We start from the raw sequence: 21,682 nt of genomic DNA on the forward strand, positions 1-21,682 counted from the left end.
TACCCATGCACTGGAAAATCACAGCTTGGTTATATTACAATCCTGAGTCAGTAAAAGACATTACTCCTGGAGATCCTGCATGAAAAAAAACAGATCTGAAAATAATTTAAAAGATGTGTTTAAAATTATTTTTATTTGCATATCTACTGCAACATTTCTTGTATTTTCAGTCACACTAAACCAATCAGACGGTCTGGATATTTATTAGCAAAATTAAAATATAATAATTTGTATTATGTATTATTTATTGGATTGAAAAATGTTCACAAATGTTGACACCTCCTAAATTGCACATTATAAGTTTACGTGAACTGTAATATTCATAGCCTGATAATAGAATGCAGCATGGCAAACTATACTCATATTTACAAAATGATTAATATATTTTACCTGAAATTTCTATTCCAATCAAACATATTTTACTTGTAAAACACATCCTCAAAGAATATCTTGCAGCTCACATAAAATCTTAAGTTTAGAAAAGACTAAAACATTTAGAATGTGTTATTCACTGTAGTTTTCAATTAAGAATTTACCAGCATTTAAACCTGAACTCACAATTTCTACAGTACAGTAGGAAAAAAGATTAACAGTTTTAAAAACAATATTACACAAATCCAGGTAAAATATAGTTGCAAACAAGATCAATTTCATGCACTGTACATATTAGATTCCTGGTAATAAAGGTGAAATGACTGCAATTAAAACACATCCAGGCGTTTTGAGCCCCTTGAAACTTTAGGGTTACAGGCATATCTTACAAGGCAAAGCTGACAGGTCAGAGCTGTAATAATACAACATCTTACCTTCTCCGAACCAGTTATTGAGGAAGACAATCCAGTCACATTAAAGAGGTGAAGCTGAGTAACGTTTTGCAAAACAAAAAGAGAGTCAATATGCATTCATATGAATGCCTTTCAAAGGACTAAAATCACAGTCAAATAGCCAATATTTGGTATTAAATAAACTATCATGATAACTCTTCTAAATACAGGCCACAAAATCTACAAAGCAACACAAATTCCCACTTAGCTATTTAGTTAGTAGTCAGAAAATTACCTGCATTCATCACAAAATTATGTGTGGTGTACAATTGCAGTACAAAAAAGAGACAAAAGAAAGTTAAGAGAGAGTGAAAAAATGAAATCTCAAACCAGAGTACAACAGAAAAAGAAATGAATCCAAATTGACAAAGTGATAGACCAGAATGAAACAGGGGGGAATACTACATCTGAACTGAGAAAGAGAGGGGGAGAAAAAGAAAGAGAGGAGATGACTGAGGGAGAAAGCAGGCAGAAGAAGCAGAGGCAGTGAAATAAAAGGCTAAAGAAATGGGGGGGGGCGGGGGGGGGGAGTTGGAGTTAGTGTCTAACCCTTGTTTATCTGGCCTGAGATTAGCTGGACTAACTCGCCATCCAGAAATGAACTAATTAGATAGAGCAGGCAGTTTGTCCTTAATCCCTTAGTTATATCCCCAGGTTTGGGGAGTTAAAGCACTCTGCTTGGTAATCTCATTTTAGGATTACAGTGATCCTATCTCCACAGCCCCAGTTTGGCCACCGCAAGAAATTTCTCAGCTCTGCTAATGCTCTCGATAGGAGGGCACTTGGGAGTTAATCCAATCACACACCTTATTTATTAACAAACCAGATTAACTGCAATTCTGTATTATCATCCCCTACTGGGGATGCACTTCCCTGCTGGCCCGGTACTGTGGAGTCAGGCGCATGTTTCTATGGCATACTTTATTGCATATATCTAGAGGAGTGCCTCTCCAATTGTGAGGAAACTTGGTAAATAAGATCATTAGCACAAGTAATTATTGTTATTTTAATCTGAGGTTATATGGAGTCTGTCTGTCTGTCTTTCTGACTGTCTTTCAGTAAGTCATAGATGAGTTTCACATATATCTATCCGGATTCGAACTGATACGGCTATCATTTCATCTATCAACATAGACCTACTGAACTTCTTGTTAAATTGTGACAAAACTTGCCAAGGACCTTTAGTACAAGTTATTGAATGCATCTTAATCTCTAGCAATATGGAGGTTGTATGTCTGTCTGACTGCCATACTGCATTTCTTAATTTGAGTGTGGCGTATTCATGAGGTATGTAGAGGCTGTCTGTCTGTCTGTCTGTCACATTTACATTTTTACATAGTGAAGTGCCTATCCAGTTCTGATGAAAATGACATTCCTTAGCACAAGCTATTAAGAGATTTAGAATCTTAGAGTATACGGAGGCACCCTGTCTGTCTCTCTTCATCCATATGTCACACTAAGTTTTTAGAAAAAACTGCTTATTCACTTGTGATGCAACTTGGTCTGAGAGAATATCAGAATCTATGAATTATTGCTGCTATAATTTAGAATTTACTGGTGTGGCAGGTCTAAGAATAGATGTCTTCTGTATGGTGAGGATTTATTAATTCTCCTCAGAATGACTGAAAAAACAGAAATTCCTATGAGCCTGCTGAATGGGTCTGTGTGGTTTATCTTATACTCACATTATAGTCACTATTAATAAGAACATAAGAACATAAGAAAGTTTACAAACGAGAGGAGGCCATTCAGCCCATATTGCTTGTTTGGTTGTTAGTAGGTTATTGATCCCAGAATCTCATCAAGCAGCTTCTTGAAGGATCCCAGGGTGTCAGCTTCAATGACATTACAGGGGAGTTGGTTCCAGACCCTCACAATTCTCTGTGTAAAAAAGTGCCTCCTATTTTCTGTTCTGAATGCCCCTTTATCTAATCTCCATTTGTGACCCCTGGTCCTTGTTTCTTTTTTCAGGTCAAAAAGTCCCCTGGATCGACATTGTCTATACTGTGTATGCAAGACTTGAATCAATCAAGTCATCTACAGATCCCATCTACAGTTAACGACCAAGTGTAAGAGAAGTGATTGAGGTGATTTCTTTCCTCTACAGCTGCTAAACAGACACAGGAAGCCACAACTTGTGAACATTAGCTTGCAGATTTGAATTCTGAGGACGTGCCAGTCACAGGGCTGTGAACAGAAGTTCTGGAGTACACATCCATATTAATTTCCTTTCCTGCTTCATAATAGGTGACATGTTGTGTATTTACATTCTCACCTTAAATACATTCTACACAACTGTAATATGAACTGTAGGGTCATTCAGGGCTGTTTTGCTTTAATAGTATCGGCTTAGGTATCTACTGGCACTGTGTCTTTAACCCAGCATACACGGGGAAATATGTTTCCAAAGGCAAAATGAGTCAAGCTAAAGGAAAAATGTTTCTCAAAGTATAAACCAGGTCTGCTCTAGGAAAACATCCAGCAATGTTTCCTGTAAGTTTGGTTTGGAATTGTGTACAAGGTAAAACATGAAATACTGAAATACAGGGTTTCACCAGCAGGTGTCACACGCTGAAGCTCGTGAATAGCAAAAGCGCATACTGAGATAAAGTCCTTGTTAGACTGTACTGTACGATTGCGGTGACAACTCAAATATGCCAAAGCGTACAGTATATCAAAAAGCTAACCTAAATGCTGGATCATGCACGGGAGAAAATAGGGATGTGGCGCATCTGCAAGAATTTAAACAGAAGTTGAACAACAATCGATTCTGCTAAAACGTTGCCTATTAGTAGAAAAAAATGTGTTCTTAAAATGTTCGCACCCCAACAGTAAGCAGAGCAAATAAATAAATGTCCCGTTTCTCATCTGATGTTACATTTTTTTATGTGTATTTATGCAGCCTACAGTAGTTATAAACACACGTTCATCATTTATTTTCAATTATTTTCACTTTCCGTGCAGCTGTGTGTACTTAAGACCGAGAAGTAATTAAAGGGTTTCTTGTCAACAATGCATTTCCCAAAGGTAACAAAAGTCGACAATGTACACCGCATTGCAGTGCAAACATCCAGTCCTCTAATCTTATAAAAACGAGCCAAGTTTATTTGTAAATTGCAACATTTCACACCCTAACTAACTCAGTACTTTTGCTTCCAGGTAAGTGTGAACAGGTTCATTGTCTTAAGGAACTGAACTGAGATTGTTTGTAACAAGCCCAATGTGAACACAGATTTGATATGAGCATGCAACGGATTTACATATATGTTACTGACATGCTTATTCATATAACAGCTGCTTTTCTATTTATTAAATAATAACACAGCACACACACCAAATTTGCAATGTCTTTACTGCAATTCAGAAAATGATTATCCATCTCCATTCAATTTTAAAGCATGGTGGTGATTTACTGATGTGTGAATGTAGGTAACCAGGTCAGTGTGATGCAAGTTCTGGAAACAGAAGTTAAGAAGAGCACAAGCTCTGAAAGTAATTTGCTCTGTCAATGACATCAAATAAGCCCTTCACCAAAAACCTCATCTCAACCCTTTACACAAACGGCTCAAACTGGATTCCTAAACAAGACGAGCATCCTAAAAGAGTTTAAATGACAGAAGGCAAGGTTCTTATCAACCCTTAATCCCAAACTCTGTTCATAAGATCAGAATTTGAAGCTGATCTTCAAATAACTTCAAAGTGGTTTAGGACTTTATAACAGGGTCTCTCCGAAATTCTCGCTCATGCACAAGACAAGAAAGGGTGGGCTGAGGATGGCAGGCACTGAAGAATTTTACCTCTTCGAAAACATATCCACAGTAGGATGGACCCCAGTACCACATCGCCTCAAAATCGGCATTCTGCTTACAGACATTATTTATGGGTTTTGTGTTTTTGGCAGGGACCCCTTTAAATGCCATTGTGCTCATAGTGACAGTGAAGTACAAAAAGCTATGACAGCCACTCAATTATATACTGGTCAATATATCCCTTATAGGTTTTATATTGGTTACCTTTTCAGTATTCACAGTATTCATCTCAAGTTCTCAAGGCTACTTAGTTTTTGGGAAGACAATGTGTGCGATAGAGGCATTCCTGGGATCAGTGGCAGGTAAAATACACAAGTTCATTCTTCTTTACATTCTACATTTCTCCTTTTACCTTTTCTTCCTTACTTTTTCTTTTCCAGATAAGTGGTGGTTGTGGTTTCTGTTATTATTATTATTATTATTATTTATTTCTTAGCAGACGCCCTTATCCAGGGCAACTTACAATTGTTACAAGATATCACATTATACATTATTTCACATTATACAGATATCACATTATTTTTACATACAATTACCCATTTATACAGTTGGGTTTTTACTGGAGCAATCTAGGTAAAGTACCTTGCTCAAGGGTACAACAGCAGTGTCCCCCACTGGGGATTGAACCCACAACCCTCTGGTCAAGAATCCAGAGCCCTAACCACTACTCCACACTGCTGCCCAAACATCAAGCCTTAAATTAAGACCGACTCCTAGACTCATACCTAAACGAAGCCTAAAATGAAGCTTTGCCAAGCATAGTGCTGAAGGAATATTGAAGCCATTTCACACTTGCATTGTAGAACTCATCAGTCCCCAAGGTTATCAGAGTCAATATTTTGTGTTTTACAGGGTTGGTGACAGGGTGGTCTCTTGCCTTCCTAGCCTTTGAATGATACATTGTCATCTGCAAACCCTTCGGAAATTTTCGTTTTGGCTCCCAGCATGCCCTGATGATTGTAGCAACTACCTGGGTAATTGGGTTAAGTGTTCCACTGCCACCATTTATTGGCTGGAGCAGGTACGTTTTATGTTCCTTATCAATTTTAGAATCATAACTCGTCATTTAATTTAAAAAAGGCTCAAAATCTACAATAACACACATTTGCCAAATTATGAACCTAATACAATAAATTGCTCATTTAAAGAAAATACAAATTTAGTATCTGATACAGGGGCAGTCCTACTAAGCAGGCAACAGATCAGTGTAATACTCACAATGTATAGACACATATTTAAATGGTTATGGGGGTGTGGTTAAACACTGTTTTTTAGGCATGTTATTCAAAAATAAATTGCTGTTAATTGCATACTGTCGTCTTCAATACAATAGTTTTTACATTTTGTCGTATTTATCACTAACATGTATTAAATATATTTTTGAGTTTCTTAAAAATCGCTAAAAAAAAAGGCTGTACAACAAAAAAGGACTTTACCGTGTTTGCTTATATAAATGACTTCTAACCTAGGATAATGATAATCGGTGATCTGAGATTATCTGTGAGGTTTTGTATTTAATAATCCAGTTTAATACATTTTTGACTCTTGCAAATGCAAGTCTTTCAAATTGTGTTTCAGATACATCCCTGAAGGCCTTCAATGTTCATGTGGGCCTGAATGGTACACAACGGGCACCAAGTACAAGAGTGAATACTCACCTGGTTCCTTTTCTTTTTTTTTCTTTCTTTTTTTTCTTTTTTTTTTTTAAATTTAGTCATCGCCAATTTTTTTTTTACCCCGGTTTTCTCCCCAATTTAGCATGCCCAATTATTATCTGTATCATCGGCTCACCGCTCGCAACCCCCCCGCCGACTCGGGAAACGGCGGGTGGAACACGCGTCCTCCTAAACGTGCTCCTGCCAAGCCGTCATTTTTCGCACTGCAGATCCACAGCAATGCCACCAGACCTATAGTGCCGGAGGACAACACAGATCTGGCGGCTCCACTGCAGAACCACAGGCGCCCTATCGGCCACAGGGGACGCTGATGCGCGGTGAGCCGGGGATTCCCCTGCCGACCTAAGCCCTCCATACCCGGGCAGCGCTCAGCCAATTGTGCGCCGCCCCCTAGGAACTCCCGGTCACGGTCGGCTGTGACATAGCCTGGATTCGAACCTGCGATCTCCACCCTGGTTCCTTTTCATTTTCTGCTTCATCTGCACACTCAGTCTCACCTGATTCTCATACTCACACCTTCTTGGAGCTCTCAGAGCAGTAAGTGTTAATTTCAGTTTATTTTCTTTAACTGGGGAGCAAATCACTGCTTCAAGCACTTCCAACAATCATCCTTTAAGGCAGCTGAGACAACTGCTTGTTCATTTTTTTCAGCACTCCCTGATAATTACAATATTTGTTGGCAAATTAAAAAAATAATGACTGATTCCTTTTAGAGTAAAAGATGATGATGGGTGCTGAGGAATATATAGTAGATGGGAAGTACAATTTGTATTATGCATTCCTTTATCTGTAGTTATTCAACTATATATAGTAAAAAGCTTGACCCCTTTATGAATGAGACTTAAGTGTGGCTGATATCAAAGGACTGCAGTCTTCTCCCACAGATTTTAGTTGTTGTAATTGAGTTTTTTTTTCACCATGATTCTAGGTAGCTGCCCAACAGACTGAGTCAACAACGACGCAGAAGGCTGAGCATGAAGTCTCCAGGATGGTCATTTTCATGGTGGGCTCATTTGTTTTCTGTTAGACCCCCTACGCAGCCCTTGCCATGTATATGGTAAATAACAGAGGGAATGATCTGGATCTGCGTTTGGTCACCATACCGGCTCTATTATCAAAGAGCGCCTGCGTCTACAACCCTCTCATCTATGCGTTTATGAACAAGCAGGTAGGACACATAGTATTCTCACTTGTTGAAGCACCCCCAGATGAGTCCAATTTTCAGCTTTGCCCAACACCTGGCCTTCTGGAAGGCTGGAATCGGGCAGATTTGTCTTTGTGAAGGACGCATGAATCAAGCCAAGTACAAGGTTGTCCTGGAAGAAAACTTGCTTCCTTCTGCTCTGACAATGTTCCCCAACTCAGAGGATTGGTTTTTCCAGCAGGACAATGCTCCATGCCACACAGCCAGGTCAATCAAGGTGTGGATGGAGGACCACCAGATCAAGACCCTGTCATGGCCAGCCCAATCTCCAGACCTGAACCCCATTGAAAACCTCTGGAATGTGATCAAGAGGAAGATGGATGGTCACAAGCCATCAAACAAAGCCGAGTTACTTGAATTTTTGCGCCAGGAGTGACATAAAGTCACCCAACATCAATGTGAAAGACTGGTGGAGAGCATGCCAAGACGCATGAAAGCTGTGCTTGAAAATCAGGGTTATTCCACCAAATATTGATTTCTGAACTCTTCCTAACTAAAACATTAGTATTGTGTTGTTTAAAAATGAATATGAACTTATTTTCTTTGCATTACACTATGTAACACAATTTTTGTTCCTGGATAGTAAGTGTTATTTCCTAATTGCTTATGCCTCAAAAGTATAGAAAATGGCTATTATTCCCCACAAACTTTGCTTTTGTTACCAGGACAGTGATATTTTGAAATTTACCTATTTCCAATGAGAAAACGGGCAAATTTGTGTTTTTTTGTTCACATAAAGTCAGAAAAAAACAACATATGAATCCAAATTAACATGTATTTATATTAAAGTAATACAAAAATGACTACAAAAGATTTAGAAGTGAGTAGTTTTTCGAGATTTACGATTATACTGTAAATCACTTTCACGAATCAGCCCCCAAATGTAGTCTCCTATCATGTTCTCGTTATACTGTCCTTGGTAGCGGCGTTCAAAGTCCAGTATATCCTGGTGGAAGCGCTCACCTTGCTCCTCCGAGTACGCTCCCATGTTCTCCTTGAATTTATCAAGATGAGCATCAAGGGTATGGACTTTGAGGGACATCCTACAGCCCATTGTGCCATAGTTCTTCACCAGAGTCTCAACCAGCTCCACATAGTTTTCGGCCTTGTGATTGCCCAGGAAGCCCCGAACCACTGCAACAAAGCTGTTCCAAGCCGCTTTCTCCTTACTAGTGAGCTTCTTGGGGAATTCATTGCACTCTAGGATCTTCTTTATCTGTGGTCCGACGAAGACATCGGCTTTGACCTTTGCCTCAGACAGCTTAGGGAAGAAGTCTTGAAGGTACTTGAAAGCTGCCGACTCCTTATCTAGAGCTCTGACAAATTGTTTCATAAGGCCCAATTTGATGTGCAGTGGTGGCATCAGCACCTTCCGGGGGTCCACCAGTGGCTCCCACTTGACGTTGTTCCTTCCCACAGAGAACTCGGTCCGCTGTGGCCAGTCCCGCCTGTGGTAGTGTGCCTTGGTGTCCCTGCTGTCCCAAAGGCAAAGATAGCAGGGAAACTTGGTAAAACCGCCTTGGAGACCCATCAGGAATGCCACCATTTTGAAGTCTCCTATGACCTCCCAGCCGTACTCATCATACTTCAAGGCATCCAGATATGTATCCACTTAGGCAGCTGGAACTAAACTGAACTGGTGGGCTTAAGGCCCCTGTATTTATACTACTATTTATATTACTGGAAAGTTCTAGAAAGTTCTAGAAGTTACTCCAAGTTTACTCAGCACTGAATCTATCTGGAATGTTCTGGAAAATAGGTCAATTTCAAAATATCACTGTCCTGGTCACAAAAGCAAAGTTTGTGGGGAATAATAGCCATTTTCTATACTTTTGAGGCATAAGCAATTAGGAAATAACACTTACTACCCAGGAACCAAAAAAAAATAAATAAAAAAATTTGTTACACGGTGTTATATTATAAACCTGTTTTATTATGTGACATTTTGGTGACATTTTATTATGTGACATTTTCCTGAGTTTTTTTTTTCTGCATAAGGGATTTCACAAATGACTGTTAAATTTCTGATAACCTGTTACTGTTTTAAGAAAATTATATTGTATTGTGTATATTGTACTTTTGCATCCATGTTTTATTTTTTATGTATTATAATATATGGGAGTCCATTTTGACATTTGTCAACATCTTGCTAATAGTTTTGCCAACTGTCAGTTTTCAAATCTGTCGTGTTGCTTCAGGTGTGTATGGTCATGTCGCTTCGAAAATATCTGGTCAACCGATGAAAAATCGTCGGGTGTGTAGCAGCCTTTACTGTTCCCTTTGAGCTACATGAGCTGTGAATCAAATTAAACACTATGCTTGTCAAAGACAAGCCATCTCTCCTAAGATTTTATTTCCCCAAAATGAATTTTAGTATTTTAACATAACAAGATGACTTTTGGCAAAACAACGTTTCTCCAGTGGGATTTTTTTATTAATGAATTTATGTGGATATTGGCATTTCTGCCTATTTTCTTGAATTTTTGTATGTAGCCAAAAGCACATACTTTAGTAAGGGCAGATTGTTACTTGATTGTAATTGCAAAACAACCATTAGATTGCCTTACTGTACACACATTGCAGGTGATTTTAACTAAGGACAACGTCACATGCAAGTGTCTGTCCTACAAAGATGGGGATGCTTTGTTTTTGTTCACAAAAACATAGACAATACTAGTTTGTATGATGTACTGTTTATATCACTCAATATGATATGCACTCACTCTTTACATTTTTTGCTTATTATCAGTGCTTGGTATGTTAAATTCAGCAGGTTAGCTGTGTTGCTGATAGCTTATTAAGGTGGGTTAGTGAACAGGTTTCAACAGACTTCAGTCAATAGAATTTTCCAACAATTAGTCAGCAGTAACTAGTTGTTTTGGTTCATTGCCTAAACATTGTGAGCTATTACTTTAATCAGAGATTAAAATTTAAATTGATTATATCATACAATATCATACTGCATCCCTCACACCCACCTTTCAAGCCACACAAAGACAAGTATTGTAAGAAAGGTGTTTGTCTTGAAATACAGTGTGATGCAGCTTCAGCACAAATAGTTGGGAAAAGCAAAACTCATACTGAAGACAATTAAGTATTTGTGGCCCACTTGGCACCTTAAGGACAGACTTGTCATTCTGTTACAAGACTATGGTAATGGCTCATATTCGGTTCTTGTGAACACATTGTCATCACACTGCAAAAAGCTACTTGCTGAAAAGCAGACATATGAATTTGGAAAGGCGAGAATCTGGAAAACTGAGAATTTTGCAGTGGTCTCTTAATTTTTTCCAGAGCTGTATATATATATATATATATATATATATATATATATATATATATATATATATAAAAACCTGGTAAGTTTATGTTACCGATAGAGTTGTTAATAAAACGAACTACATCCCTTACAAAAAAGTTTTATTTTAAATGTTAATTCATGACTTATTTGAATTGGTTTTGCCATTGTAATAACTCAGCAAATCAGTGATTCCTGTAATAATCTAACACACTTGCAGTAGTGAGATACAGTACAATTTCTAGGAAGGGATAACTAGATATTGTTCCTCTGCCATGATGATGAATTGCAAATTAGTTTAAAGATTTTCCCTATTTAAAAGAGCATTTTAATTACCTGGTGTGATAAGCCTGTATATTTTCTGCCCATTATTGTAATAATCTTTACTCCCAATTGCTTTCAATGCTATACTTACTGTAGCTTGTACTATGCATGAATAAATATTTACCTGAATTATATGATACAATCATTCAACTGGTATTTTGAATGCTATACACTGTCTCCTGAATAACTGATCTGAATAAGCAGGGACCAGAAACATTCTAAACAAAAGGTGTCGGTAGGTTGATATTACTTTGGTTTATTTTGACATTCATCAGAAATCAGTTTTTTTTTTTTTTTTGTTTGTTTTTTTTTAATTATTTTTTGGAATACATGTAGATTTAAAAGCTAAGGAGGCAGTACCAAGTAGGTATTTTCAGCTTAAACACAAAAAAGGTCTCTATCCAGGTAGAATGTGAACATACATAAGGAAGAAAGTCGCAGCTGTGTGTCTCTCCAGTAGTAAGGACTTTACAATGAACAATTTCAGTTCATGCGTTAAACAAACTCCCATGGAGTTAATAAAATAGTTATCAAATAAAATGGACCATGGTTTTATTAAAAATGTTTATTATTGAGAAACAGAACTGTCCATTTAGCATTACATACAATTCAAACAGCTTAAAGAATAAAAAAAGTGTTCATGCAATATTTTTCAAAGTGTGTGGTACAATTTCTTAGATGTCCTTTGTACCACAAGTTACTAAGAAATAGCAGTAGCAAGTCATTTAAAAAATCTGCATCAAATACTTACATATGGTTTCAAACTTTGATCAACAGCAACAGTTCCGGTTACAATTCAATATGGATCTGTACTGTACCCACCTTTCATAAAACTCATAATTTTGATTAATTATAATTTTTATATGGTAGAGTGGAATACAAATTATGACCTACAAAATGTTCCAAGAATACAGTGGTAGTTATTTATTATTATAATTTTTACATGACCCTTAAAATAATGGAACTGGGTAATGGGTTCCATTTCTGCCATTCTTCCAACCAGGGCCTTAAATTCTAAATTGGACTAGTATTGCCTTCACCTGATCCGTAGTAGATCTCCCAATAGAATGTTCTTGAGAAACATTAGCAATTACTTTACAATGCACATATTATAGGGTTTATACACATTTTAAACTGCTTTTAAGGCAACACTCAAAAAAGGTAAATCCAAAGTTGCTTAGAAGTACAAAGCAAACTGCCATTCACCAGATACACCCTTGCACATGTACAACCTGAAGCAGCAGCATTACAGTTAAAGATAACCGAGGCATACTTTTTATTCAATTTTCTTTCCAATATTCCTATATCCATAACAAAATATATAAACGTTTCTGGACAAATGTAGTGTAGTGAAAATTAACAGCTGTTTAACAAGCTAAAAACACAGGACCTGCCAAATGTTAATTTGGCCTTTTGTTTTCAAAAATTCAATAAATCTGTGCTGGTTATCTCACATAGGCTTGGTTATGAATTTCATTACAGGTTCAGACTATCTAAGGAAATAATTGCAATGGCTGAAAGCGTATGCTCTGTTGAAGAGTACATTACCAGTGTGTGTGCAAAGACAAATGGTAAATTATTCTCTCCTCCAAACAGTTGTTGTATGCCAAAACACTGACCATTAAATATTCCTTGAATTACACTTAACTAAATACTCAGTGTAAAGAAATAAGCATTCTTCAAATCGCAAATCAAAATACAAAAATAAAAAAGGGCTAAAATATGGAGGAGAGTGAAAAAGGTAACAGTGTCATAATTATGCCCTGCAGTGATGTTTGTGGGGCAGGACCCCATCTGTCCCTAATCTCTACAAAAATAAACCAACAGTCTTGGGAAAGAGAATGTGTTAAATGGAAGCCATATAAAATAAATTATCTAAGAAACTGGTTCAAGTAATAACTAACAAAAGCTTTAAAACTCATCATGCCGTACTAAGGCCTCTCCAAAATCAGTTGCTTGACTTCCAACAAACAAGTCATATTTATTTACTACTTCTTCTTTGGTGAGTTTGCCATCCTAAAAGAAAAACAAAACAGTTAAACATTTATAGTTCAAGAAGACACTTAAATATTAAGTAATATGAACATGTAGTTTTTAAGATGGTTAGAAAACTTAAGTTTAACATTTAAATTGTTCAGTGCCATACTAGTTATACAAAGCTAGTGAGTGCAAGAAAACAGGCATCCACAAAGTACAAGAGAACTGCCTCTCACCTTGTCCTGGTCAGATTCGTAAACAAGGTGCTTTGCCTCAGCTTCTGCATGGTCGTAGTCTGAAGGCAGAATCCAGTCCTTGGTCTCCTCTTTGTCCATCTTACCATCTTTATTTTTGTCTCTGAACTCCACAAACTGTTCCCTCTCACTTTTTACCCACTCAGGCTCCTGAGGGTCTCCTTCATGACTATACATGTCCCCTAAAAAGTTTGAAAGGCACCAAAAATAAAAAATATAATAAATAAAAATAATAATAATAATAATAATAATAATAAAATTGCGCTTTTGTAGCACAGATGCAGGTCAACATATACACCCACCCCTACTTTGTAGCCATTACATTTAGGCATGCAAAAAAAAAAAAACACAACACACATCTTACCAATATACTCTTCTAGATCAATAAAACCATCTCCATTCTTATCGATATCTTCCATGGTTTCCTGAAAATTGAATAGGGGGATAAAACTTGTTACTCTGGTATTACACAAATCTCATCCTTGCAGCTCCTACCATGAGAGGAAGTCAGTCACAAGTGCCCCCAGTGAATTTTTATTCTCAACTACCAACATCAAAATATGAAACTGCAGAGAAACTAGCTATAACCAGTGTTAAGTTCTTCAACCTAAAAGCACTTACTGAAAATGTTCAACTTCATCTTGAATCTATATATTAGGCAAGGGATTTCATGGGATACAATGCTGGGAGGACATAGGAACTGTGGACAGGGTTTTCCTTTAATGGTAGGCTCTAAAACACACTTAGCAGAGGAATTAAGAGAGTCAAGTGTTTAAGACACACTTAAGCCCAGACTTCCTGATTTGTTTCAACTGGTCTGTATCCGTACAGTACATTATTGCTTGGTTTGCTACTTGACTATTGTAGTTACTATAAGAATTTGACCAAAATTACCAGAACTACAATATCCTTCATGTAGTCATACTCTTCTGGGTGCAGGAAAGCTGTGAATTCTTCTTTGGTGGCAATCAGGTTGCCATCCTTGTCTGCCAATTTGAAACGCCTCTCATCCCTCGTCATCATCTGTTTGTAGTTGAAACCATCTTCAGGGTCTGGGTCATCTGAGAGGGAAATGAACTATGTAATCTAGATACTTTTACAAAAATGACATTTCCTTGTATGCAACCCTATTTTTAAAATGGCATGTTCAACACGTGGTAATTGCTGTTATTGTTTCAGATTTTAATAACAACACAAAGTCAAGTTACTGTTAAGTCTAAATTAAGAGCACCAAAGCCCAACATGCAAGCAAGCCAAGGTTTCTCTGTTCCACAAAAAGGCCATTTTAAAAATAAGGGCAACTTTAAGGATGCTCTCGAACAGTGCCTTGTCTCCAAGAATTCAGAAAGAGGACAGAGGAAAAAAAGTTTCAAACCCAACTTCTGAGCCTTCTTATGTTTATGCTTAACATTTGTTGAAGAATGGGTACAAACTACTTGAGTATCATCAGACTTCAAGCCGTTGACCAGTGGCTCACTCTGGGGTTTCTCACCACAACCTTCTTACCCAGATATGTGCCATACGTGACATTTCTGTATTCGTCCCAGGAGATGGACCCATCATTGTTCACATCGAAATCATTCCACTGCCGATCCACATTATCATAGATGTACATCTTCTGGGCCTTTTTAATCCAGGCCTTCAGCTCATCCTCAGTCACATACCCATCCTTATCCTCGTCAATCTTATCTACAATCATTCTACAAAAGAAAGAGAGCCGGAAAGTTGTTGCTTGACATTTCCTAAAAAGAGAAGCCTACCTAGAATGTAGCCGTAAGTGGCATTTTTGTATTCCTCCCAGGATATGAGGCCGTCCTCGTTAAGGTCGTGCCCCTTCCACTGGCGGTCTACGTCTTCGTAAATCCAGCGCTTTTGCGAAAGTTTTATCCAATTTTTCAGCTCCTCTGCGGTTACAAACCCGTCTTTGTCTTCATCTATTTTATTTACTATCTTGCTGCAAGGCAGAGAAGAAATCCAGGCATAAACAAAACAAATCTGAAAAAAAAAAAACTAGGGCTGGATATTTTACTTTTGTTTAAGATCAATTAATTCTAAAAAATATTTAATGGAGAGACAAATTACCTTGTTCTAGCTGTAAGAAGCTTGTATTGCTCTACAGTCAATGGATATTTCATCTTGAACTAGGCCTAACTAAAGAAAATTAAGTAACCTGTATTTAAGTGCAGTGTTAGTTTTGTGGCACTGTACTTCAAATACTAGTGGACTAAAGATTATCCAGCCTTAAATTTTCCAGATTTACATGCACAGAACTCTTCTAGTTATTACTATTTTTTATTTCTTAGCAAGCGCCCTTACCCAGGGCGACTTACAGCTGTATACAAAATGTTAGGGACCAGAGAGCACTATCGCCAAAACTACCAAAAGACTACCAATCCTGTAAAGTTAGAATCCTAACACACAGGACAGGATTACCAAGATACCCAGTACTTAAACAATGAACCACACATCAATCAAAATGGCCACAGGTGGGCAATGTTTGCAACGTTTGTACTCCTTTAAATCTAAATTTGTACAGCCAATCAAACAGTTTTGTTTTTGTTTTTTAAAAACACAAGGTGATAATTGATCAGGGTCATAATTTGAGTAAATACACTGAAGTTGACACATTCAGAGAGCAATGGCAACGGCTCAATTTCTGATCAAGAGATTAAAGGAAACATTGGCAATGTACAATTAGAAAATAGAACAAAGATGTTCTTTAAAATAGATACCATCAAGAGGGAAGTCTCAGTGAAAGTAACCAATGATATGTATTAGAAGACGTTGCACTTGGCAACATATACAAGATCCTAACATTTAGCAACAGTCTTTAAATTGTTTAAAAACAACCAGTAAATTGTGAAGACACAGTTCTGCATGTCTCATTTCTGTGTTAAATTGGCAATTAGTAATGTATACAAAACCAAAGGTTATAAAGTTGCAATTAAGAGTAAACCAGTCTTTTGTTTTGTTTGACAGTAATGCGAAGAAAAGAAAAGCATGTAGCAATGAATGAGGTCTCTAGCGATCAGTTTCAGAGCAGTTGTAATTATTTTTATTTATTTATTTCTTAGAAGACGCCCTTATCTAGGGTGACTTTATTACTAAATATCACAGTAATGTTGTAGCTCGATCAGCACCCGCAAACAGTTAATTCATGCATAAAGTGAGAATTGAAAAAGCAATAGGATTTGTAACATGGATTACATATGCTGACATCCCATCTAAAAACAAATAAAAATACACTCAGAACCAAGTGCTACAGTAATAAACCCTGAATTGTGTATTCAAACTTCAGACGGATGGAACAGATGGGCTTTCCTTTGTGATTGACAGAACCAGGTTGTATTTCCCCATTGTACCAAAACCATTTCATGGTTTTCAAAACCATGTTTACTGCACACTTACCCAAAACGAATAAATCTGCCCTTGACTTGAATACAGTAGCAAATGGAACAGGCTGCATGTCCCAATTATTAAGTCTGTTACATCAGCTACCCCCTCCCCTATTTCTATAAATGAAATTTCTACCACGTGTAATCTTACCCCGTAGAGTAAAGAGAAGCCAGACAGTTTCTTACCCAAGCCTTTCCTTGCTCTCCTCTGGGGTGAGCTGGTCAAAGGTTTTGGCATCCTCTGCTCCCAGGAAGGCATCGTGATCATAGTCAAAGTTCTCGCCATCATTGTGCACTTTGTCACTGAGCTGGGGGTCGTGGTGAACGCGGTCCTTCTTCTCAGTGGGTTTGCTCAGAGTACACACCACATAGAGTGCCAAGCAAAGTAGAATCTGTCGACACTCCATTTTGATATCCCAGTCTTCTGATGGAGGAAAGAGTGACTTAATTCAACAAATTGTTTAAAAAGTAGAAGTGTGCTTTTTTGGACAACAGAAAATTGGTACTCTACTGAGCTACACCTGATGCTAAGTGCAATTTCCTATTCGACAAATTTCCTTTTTTGCACCAATATGAATACCACAAATAATATAGATTCAGTGTATAAATTGTTTTTGGTTTGTTTGGTCCCCCCTCCCTAAAAAAGACAAAACTTTAAACAAAGAAAATAAGAGCATTGGGTAGTCATGTATAGTGTACTGTATTATGAGGATCGTGCACTGGTCTGGGCAAAGCACTTTTCTGAAGAATCAGAACGTTAGTTACTGGGTACCGTGGAGAAAAGTCCTAACAATTAACAACTTAAGCACAATACAATTACAAGTTTCATCTTTCCATTCTCCACCATCAACAACAGTTTCTTACAAGAAAAACACCAAGTGTATGCAGTTCTCTGTCCACATCAGCAGACAAAACCATCAGAAATACCCAGAACAGTTTCCTGTAGCTTGTCAGTTACACATGATCTTGTTGGGGTTTGACCTAGGGCAAATAGCCCTGTAATTATGTAAGCTAACACAACATTTGCCAAAATGGCACAGTGTACCCTGAGCTCAACTATGCCCACAAATGATCAAACACTGTTTTTGCATCTCACTGATGTGAGAAAATAAGTGTGCTCTATATCCTGCAAGTAATAGGCCAATACTAAATATGCAGTTCTATTGTAAAACAGTGTTAACAAAGCCCTTTTTTCTCCCCTATACAAAAGGAAGAAGGTGTTGCTAGTATACAATGTTGGTTTTAATGTTCTAGCTCAATAAATCTGCTCAATAAATGCGCTAATGGCTTAGTGTAGGTTCTTGATTTTCTTTCTCCCCATTGTGCTTATTAGAAACAAAGCACATAGGATTTTTATTAATACCATAACAAGTAGTCCATAAAATAAATCTTAATTTACAGCAAACTTAGACAAACATTTGGCATTAGGAGATACATAAATGTACTTTGACTTTGCATATAAGCACACCAAACTCTTACTTTTGACTACTGGGTATTCCCTTTTTTTTTCGCCTTCTTAAATGTCTTGTAATACTAGTTGAAAGAATGTAGGCCTAGATTGTAATCTTGATGTAATGAAATGTAATCAAAGCCAACCATGTACATTCTCCTTGCTTATTATTTGTTTATTTAGCAGCCGCCTTTATCCAAGGAGGCTTACCTGCTTTAGCTACTGGGACATGCAATACATCAGCAAGATTAGGACACTATTCCCTAAATAAAAAAATATAAAAAACAGTAATGTATTAGCCATTATTTGGATCTACAGTGAAGATTGCTCCAGTAAAAACACAACTGTATAAATGGGTAATTGTATGTAAAAAAAAAAGTGATATCTGTATAATGTGAAATAATGTATAACGTGAAATAATGTGATATATTGTAACAATTGTAAGTCTTTTAAGAAATAAATAATAAACATTTGTTGAAATGGTAAATTAGGTTTACGTTTGATACACAGAAGGTAAACTGCCAATATTGGCTGAAAAAAAAATTTGTCTGAATGACGTATTCCAATAGTTTACCTCAGACTTTAGGATAGGTTGTTTAAAATCATGGTTGAACTAGCCATTGTGAACCACTGTACAAACTTTCAATACTGAATCCTTAAGCATCAGTCCAAATACTTGAGAAGTACCACTTTTCACAACCAAGAAAACCCCATTTGAAGGTTCTTGTGCATAATGTGTACCAAAATACTAGCGGGTTGATACCATGAGACATTAAACTTTAGTTATAGGCCTGCTGTGCAAGACTCGAGATGGTCTGTTCTAGTCAGACGCGGGTGTCTTGCAACGCACTATTATGTGTTAGTTGTTTGCCCTTTTTGTTATGAAAATGAATACTGAATAACACATTAAACCAAAATAAAATGCCTTGGGGCAATTCTCTAAATAACATTCACTTAAACTACAAGTTATTCAAATAGCCAGACAATGGAAATTAGCTTGAAGTGGTACACGACGAGTAGTACCGGTATATTAGAAAGTGATCATTAAAGAAAGATTTGTTTTAATACACGTGACGTTACAAATAGCAAATAGGATGGTGGCGATAGTCCGTTATGTATACACTTTACTACGACTGATGATGCGGACGAGATGTGGTAAATAACGTCTGCAGGAACAATATAGTGCTTTCTGCTACACCCAAATATAATTTAAAAAGAATGAATAATCAGCATATAAAAAGCAATAAAATTCATCTAAAATTGTATATTACAATAACACATTTTCTTTACAACGCACTGTTTTCCTCATAAAATACAATTTTCTAAACCCACAAAATAAACAAAGTAAAATGTATTTCTTATTTAAACACATACACATTTATTTAATCTTAATATGCCACTCACCCCTCAGTTTCTTGATAATCTCTCCAACTACCACCCAATCCGCTCACACTGCCGGATATACGCCCTCCGGCAGTCGCATTTCCTGTACAAAAAAAAAAAAAAAAAGAAAAAACTTCGGCGAGCCAATCACGTCTAAGATCTCGCTGACCACGCCTCTTACATATAGCCACTTCGGCGGCTCCCGATTGGTCCACAGCACAACTACATGAATAATCAGATTGGCTGAGAAGCGCCACGTCTCCACGATGGACAGGGAGTGGTGAGTTATTCCAGTGTGCTTGCAATTTTATTGCTTCCAATAAACTGACAACTGGCTTCATAACTGCAGAAGTATCTGAAGTAGATCAAACTACAAAGCAATGGAAACTCCAAACCAACACTATGAATATAATGCTATTCATAACATTGTTTGTTTGTTTTTCTAAATAGAAACAAAATATTTTATATAAGCAGTGCAAATAGAAACGGTCCATTTAAGAAGCAGGCAGTTAGTGTATTATGGTAAGTACTTGTACAGTGTAGAGATACAATGAATATAACATAATTGCTTTTAAGAAACCTACATTGTTTACATTTTTTTTTACACCATTTCATCGGTTCTCAACACACAAGCCTCTGAGAAGGTAAAGCTGATAGATGACCTAATGTTATTAGTGTCATAATAATATCATAAATTGCACACAATGTGTTTCACTTTGGGGGCTACATATATTTATTACATTGAGCACAGGGAAAGTGGCATTAGCGCTGGTGCATCTCGTTCCCAGAGTCCATAATCCATCTCCTCACACGGAATATCTTCTGATTGTTCTTTTGTGTCTTCAAAGTCACTCCATCTATTTGTCACATGCTTCTGAAGACAGTAATCACACTTGTTGCAGTAAAGCTCAATGTTTGCTCTTTTTCTGGAACACAGTCAAAACACACAGTTAAGTAGTTTCCTTAACAAAATGAAATAATAGAGACTTTCCAGACTAGGTTTCACAAACTCTAATGTAAACACAGGCCACATTCGCTATTGTATGTAGCAGTCATTTTCCAGCTTGAATGTATGCAGTTGAGCTGCTTTCTAGCAGTGAATGAAGATTTAAACACTGAAAACTAAGTGTTTTTCATTCAAAATATTTATTTTCACATTTTCAACAATTACCATAAACAAACACAAAAACACAGCATGTAAACAAAATGTAATAAAAATAAAAACAAACTAAAATTACAAAAATGAAGCACTATGTGTTGTTTTTTAAATCACTGACATGCACACAACTCCACATGAACACAGGATGGAGTCACATTTGTGGTTTGAGAAACATGGTCCAGAAACTTTTGAATTAAGGACTCCATCCTTTTATCAGTAACATTTAAATCTACATTTAAATTGGCAGGTTATTTGCAAAGTGATTTGTGGGGTATTCATTAGCAGTAATCAGCTTATTCTGTGAAATTTCTGTTTTATGTTAATGTACAGCCCTATTCACACAACTTTAAGGATTGTTTTAAAGAATTGTTTTATATATATATATATATATGAGGGGTAATTAGTTTGTTCTATTTTTTCCAAGTACTGTTTAAACTAAAATGTAATTTTCTAGGGTGGACAAAAATATAATGTGTTTATATATATATATATTTCCTGGACATTCAGAATGAAAACAAAATGTGTGTTCCCTCTCATTATCTTTTGTTTCTACTTTCATTATTAACTATTCCTACAACTATTCAAGCAAAAATGTATTTTTTCAACCACTGGGTCTGCTTCTGAAAAGAGTGAGGTGGTTTGAAATATGACCACCAGCTGTGATTTCTGTCTCCTGTAACGTATTGATTGTGTATAGAATATAGAACTAGAATAAAAGTTACTTAACAAGCTTGGTGAATAATGATTTAAACAGATGCAGAAATAGAAATGATCCAAAAAATCACTTAAATGGATATTAAACAGATCCCAAACTAAAGGTTTTCAGAATTGGTCCTCAAGTACCTGGACCATTGGAGGGTACCTATAAGCCCCTAAATCAAATGTATTATGTTTATGGTTTGGTGTGTATTTCTGCTTTTGTAACATAA

The 21,682-nt window shown here is 36.8% G+C and overlaps 1 protein-coding gene and 1 pseudogene across 3 annotated transcripts; one reads left to right on the forward strand and one right to left on the reverse strand.

Annotated features, from left to right (window-relative positions):
* The first annotated feature begins 4,597 nt into the window (after nt 1-4,597).
* On the forward strand, nt 4,598-9,756 carry LOC117414612 (ultraviolet-sensitive opsin-like; annotated as a pseudogene).
* Nucleotides 9,757-11,685: 1,929 nt separating this feature from the next.
* On the reverse strand, nt 11,686-19,722 carry LOC117414481 (calumenin). Of its 3 annotated transcripts, none has more exons than XM_059027332.1 (7): nt 19,616-19,722; nt 16,948-17,182; nt 14,873-15,066; nt 14,261-14,427; nt 13,731-13,791; nt 13,349-13,548; nt 11,686-13,151 (listed from the first exon to the last, which is right to left on the reverse strand). In XM_059027332.1, the coding sequence occupies exons 2-7, from the start codon at nt 17,166-17,168 to the stop codon at nt 13,047-13,049; spliced, it is 948 nt and encodes a 315-aa protein (XP_058883315.1). In that variant the 5' UTR covers nt 17,169-17,182; nt 19,616-19,722; the 3' UTR covers nt 11,686-13,046. The 3 variants fall into 3 exon arrangements, with proteins under 3 accessions (XP_058883315.1, XP_033880134.1, XP_033880135.1); XM_034024243.3 differs by lacking the exon at nt 14,873-15,066 and adding an exon at nt 15,127-15,320 and having other exon boundaries at nt 16,948-17,185; XM_034024244.3 differs by having other exon boundaries at nt 16,948-17,185; nt 19,616-19,719.
* Between the last annotated feature and the right edge of the window lie 1,960 nt (nt 19,723-21,682).

The sequence above is a fragment of the Acipenser ruthenus genome, chromosome 7, assembly GCF_902713425.1.
Source record: "Acipenser ruthenus chromosome 7, fAciRut3.2 maternal haplotype, whole genome shotgun sequence".
Lineage (NCBI taxonomy): Eukaryota > Metazoa > Chordata > Actinopteri > Acipenseriformes > Acipenseridae > Acipenser > Acipenser ruthenus.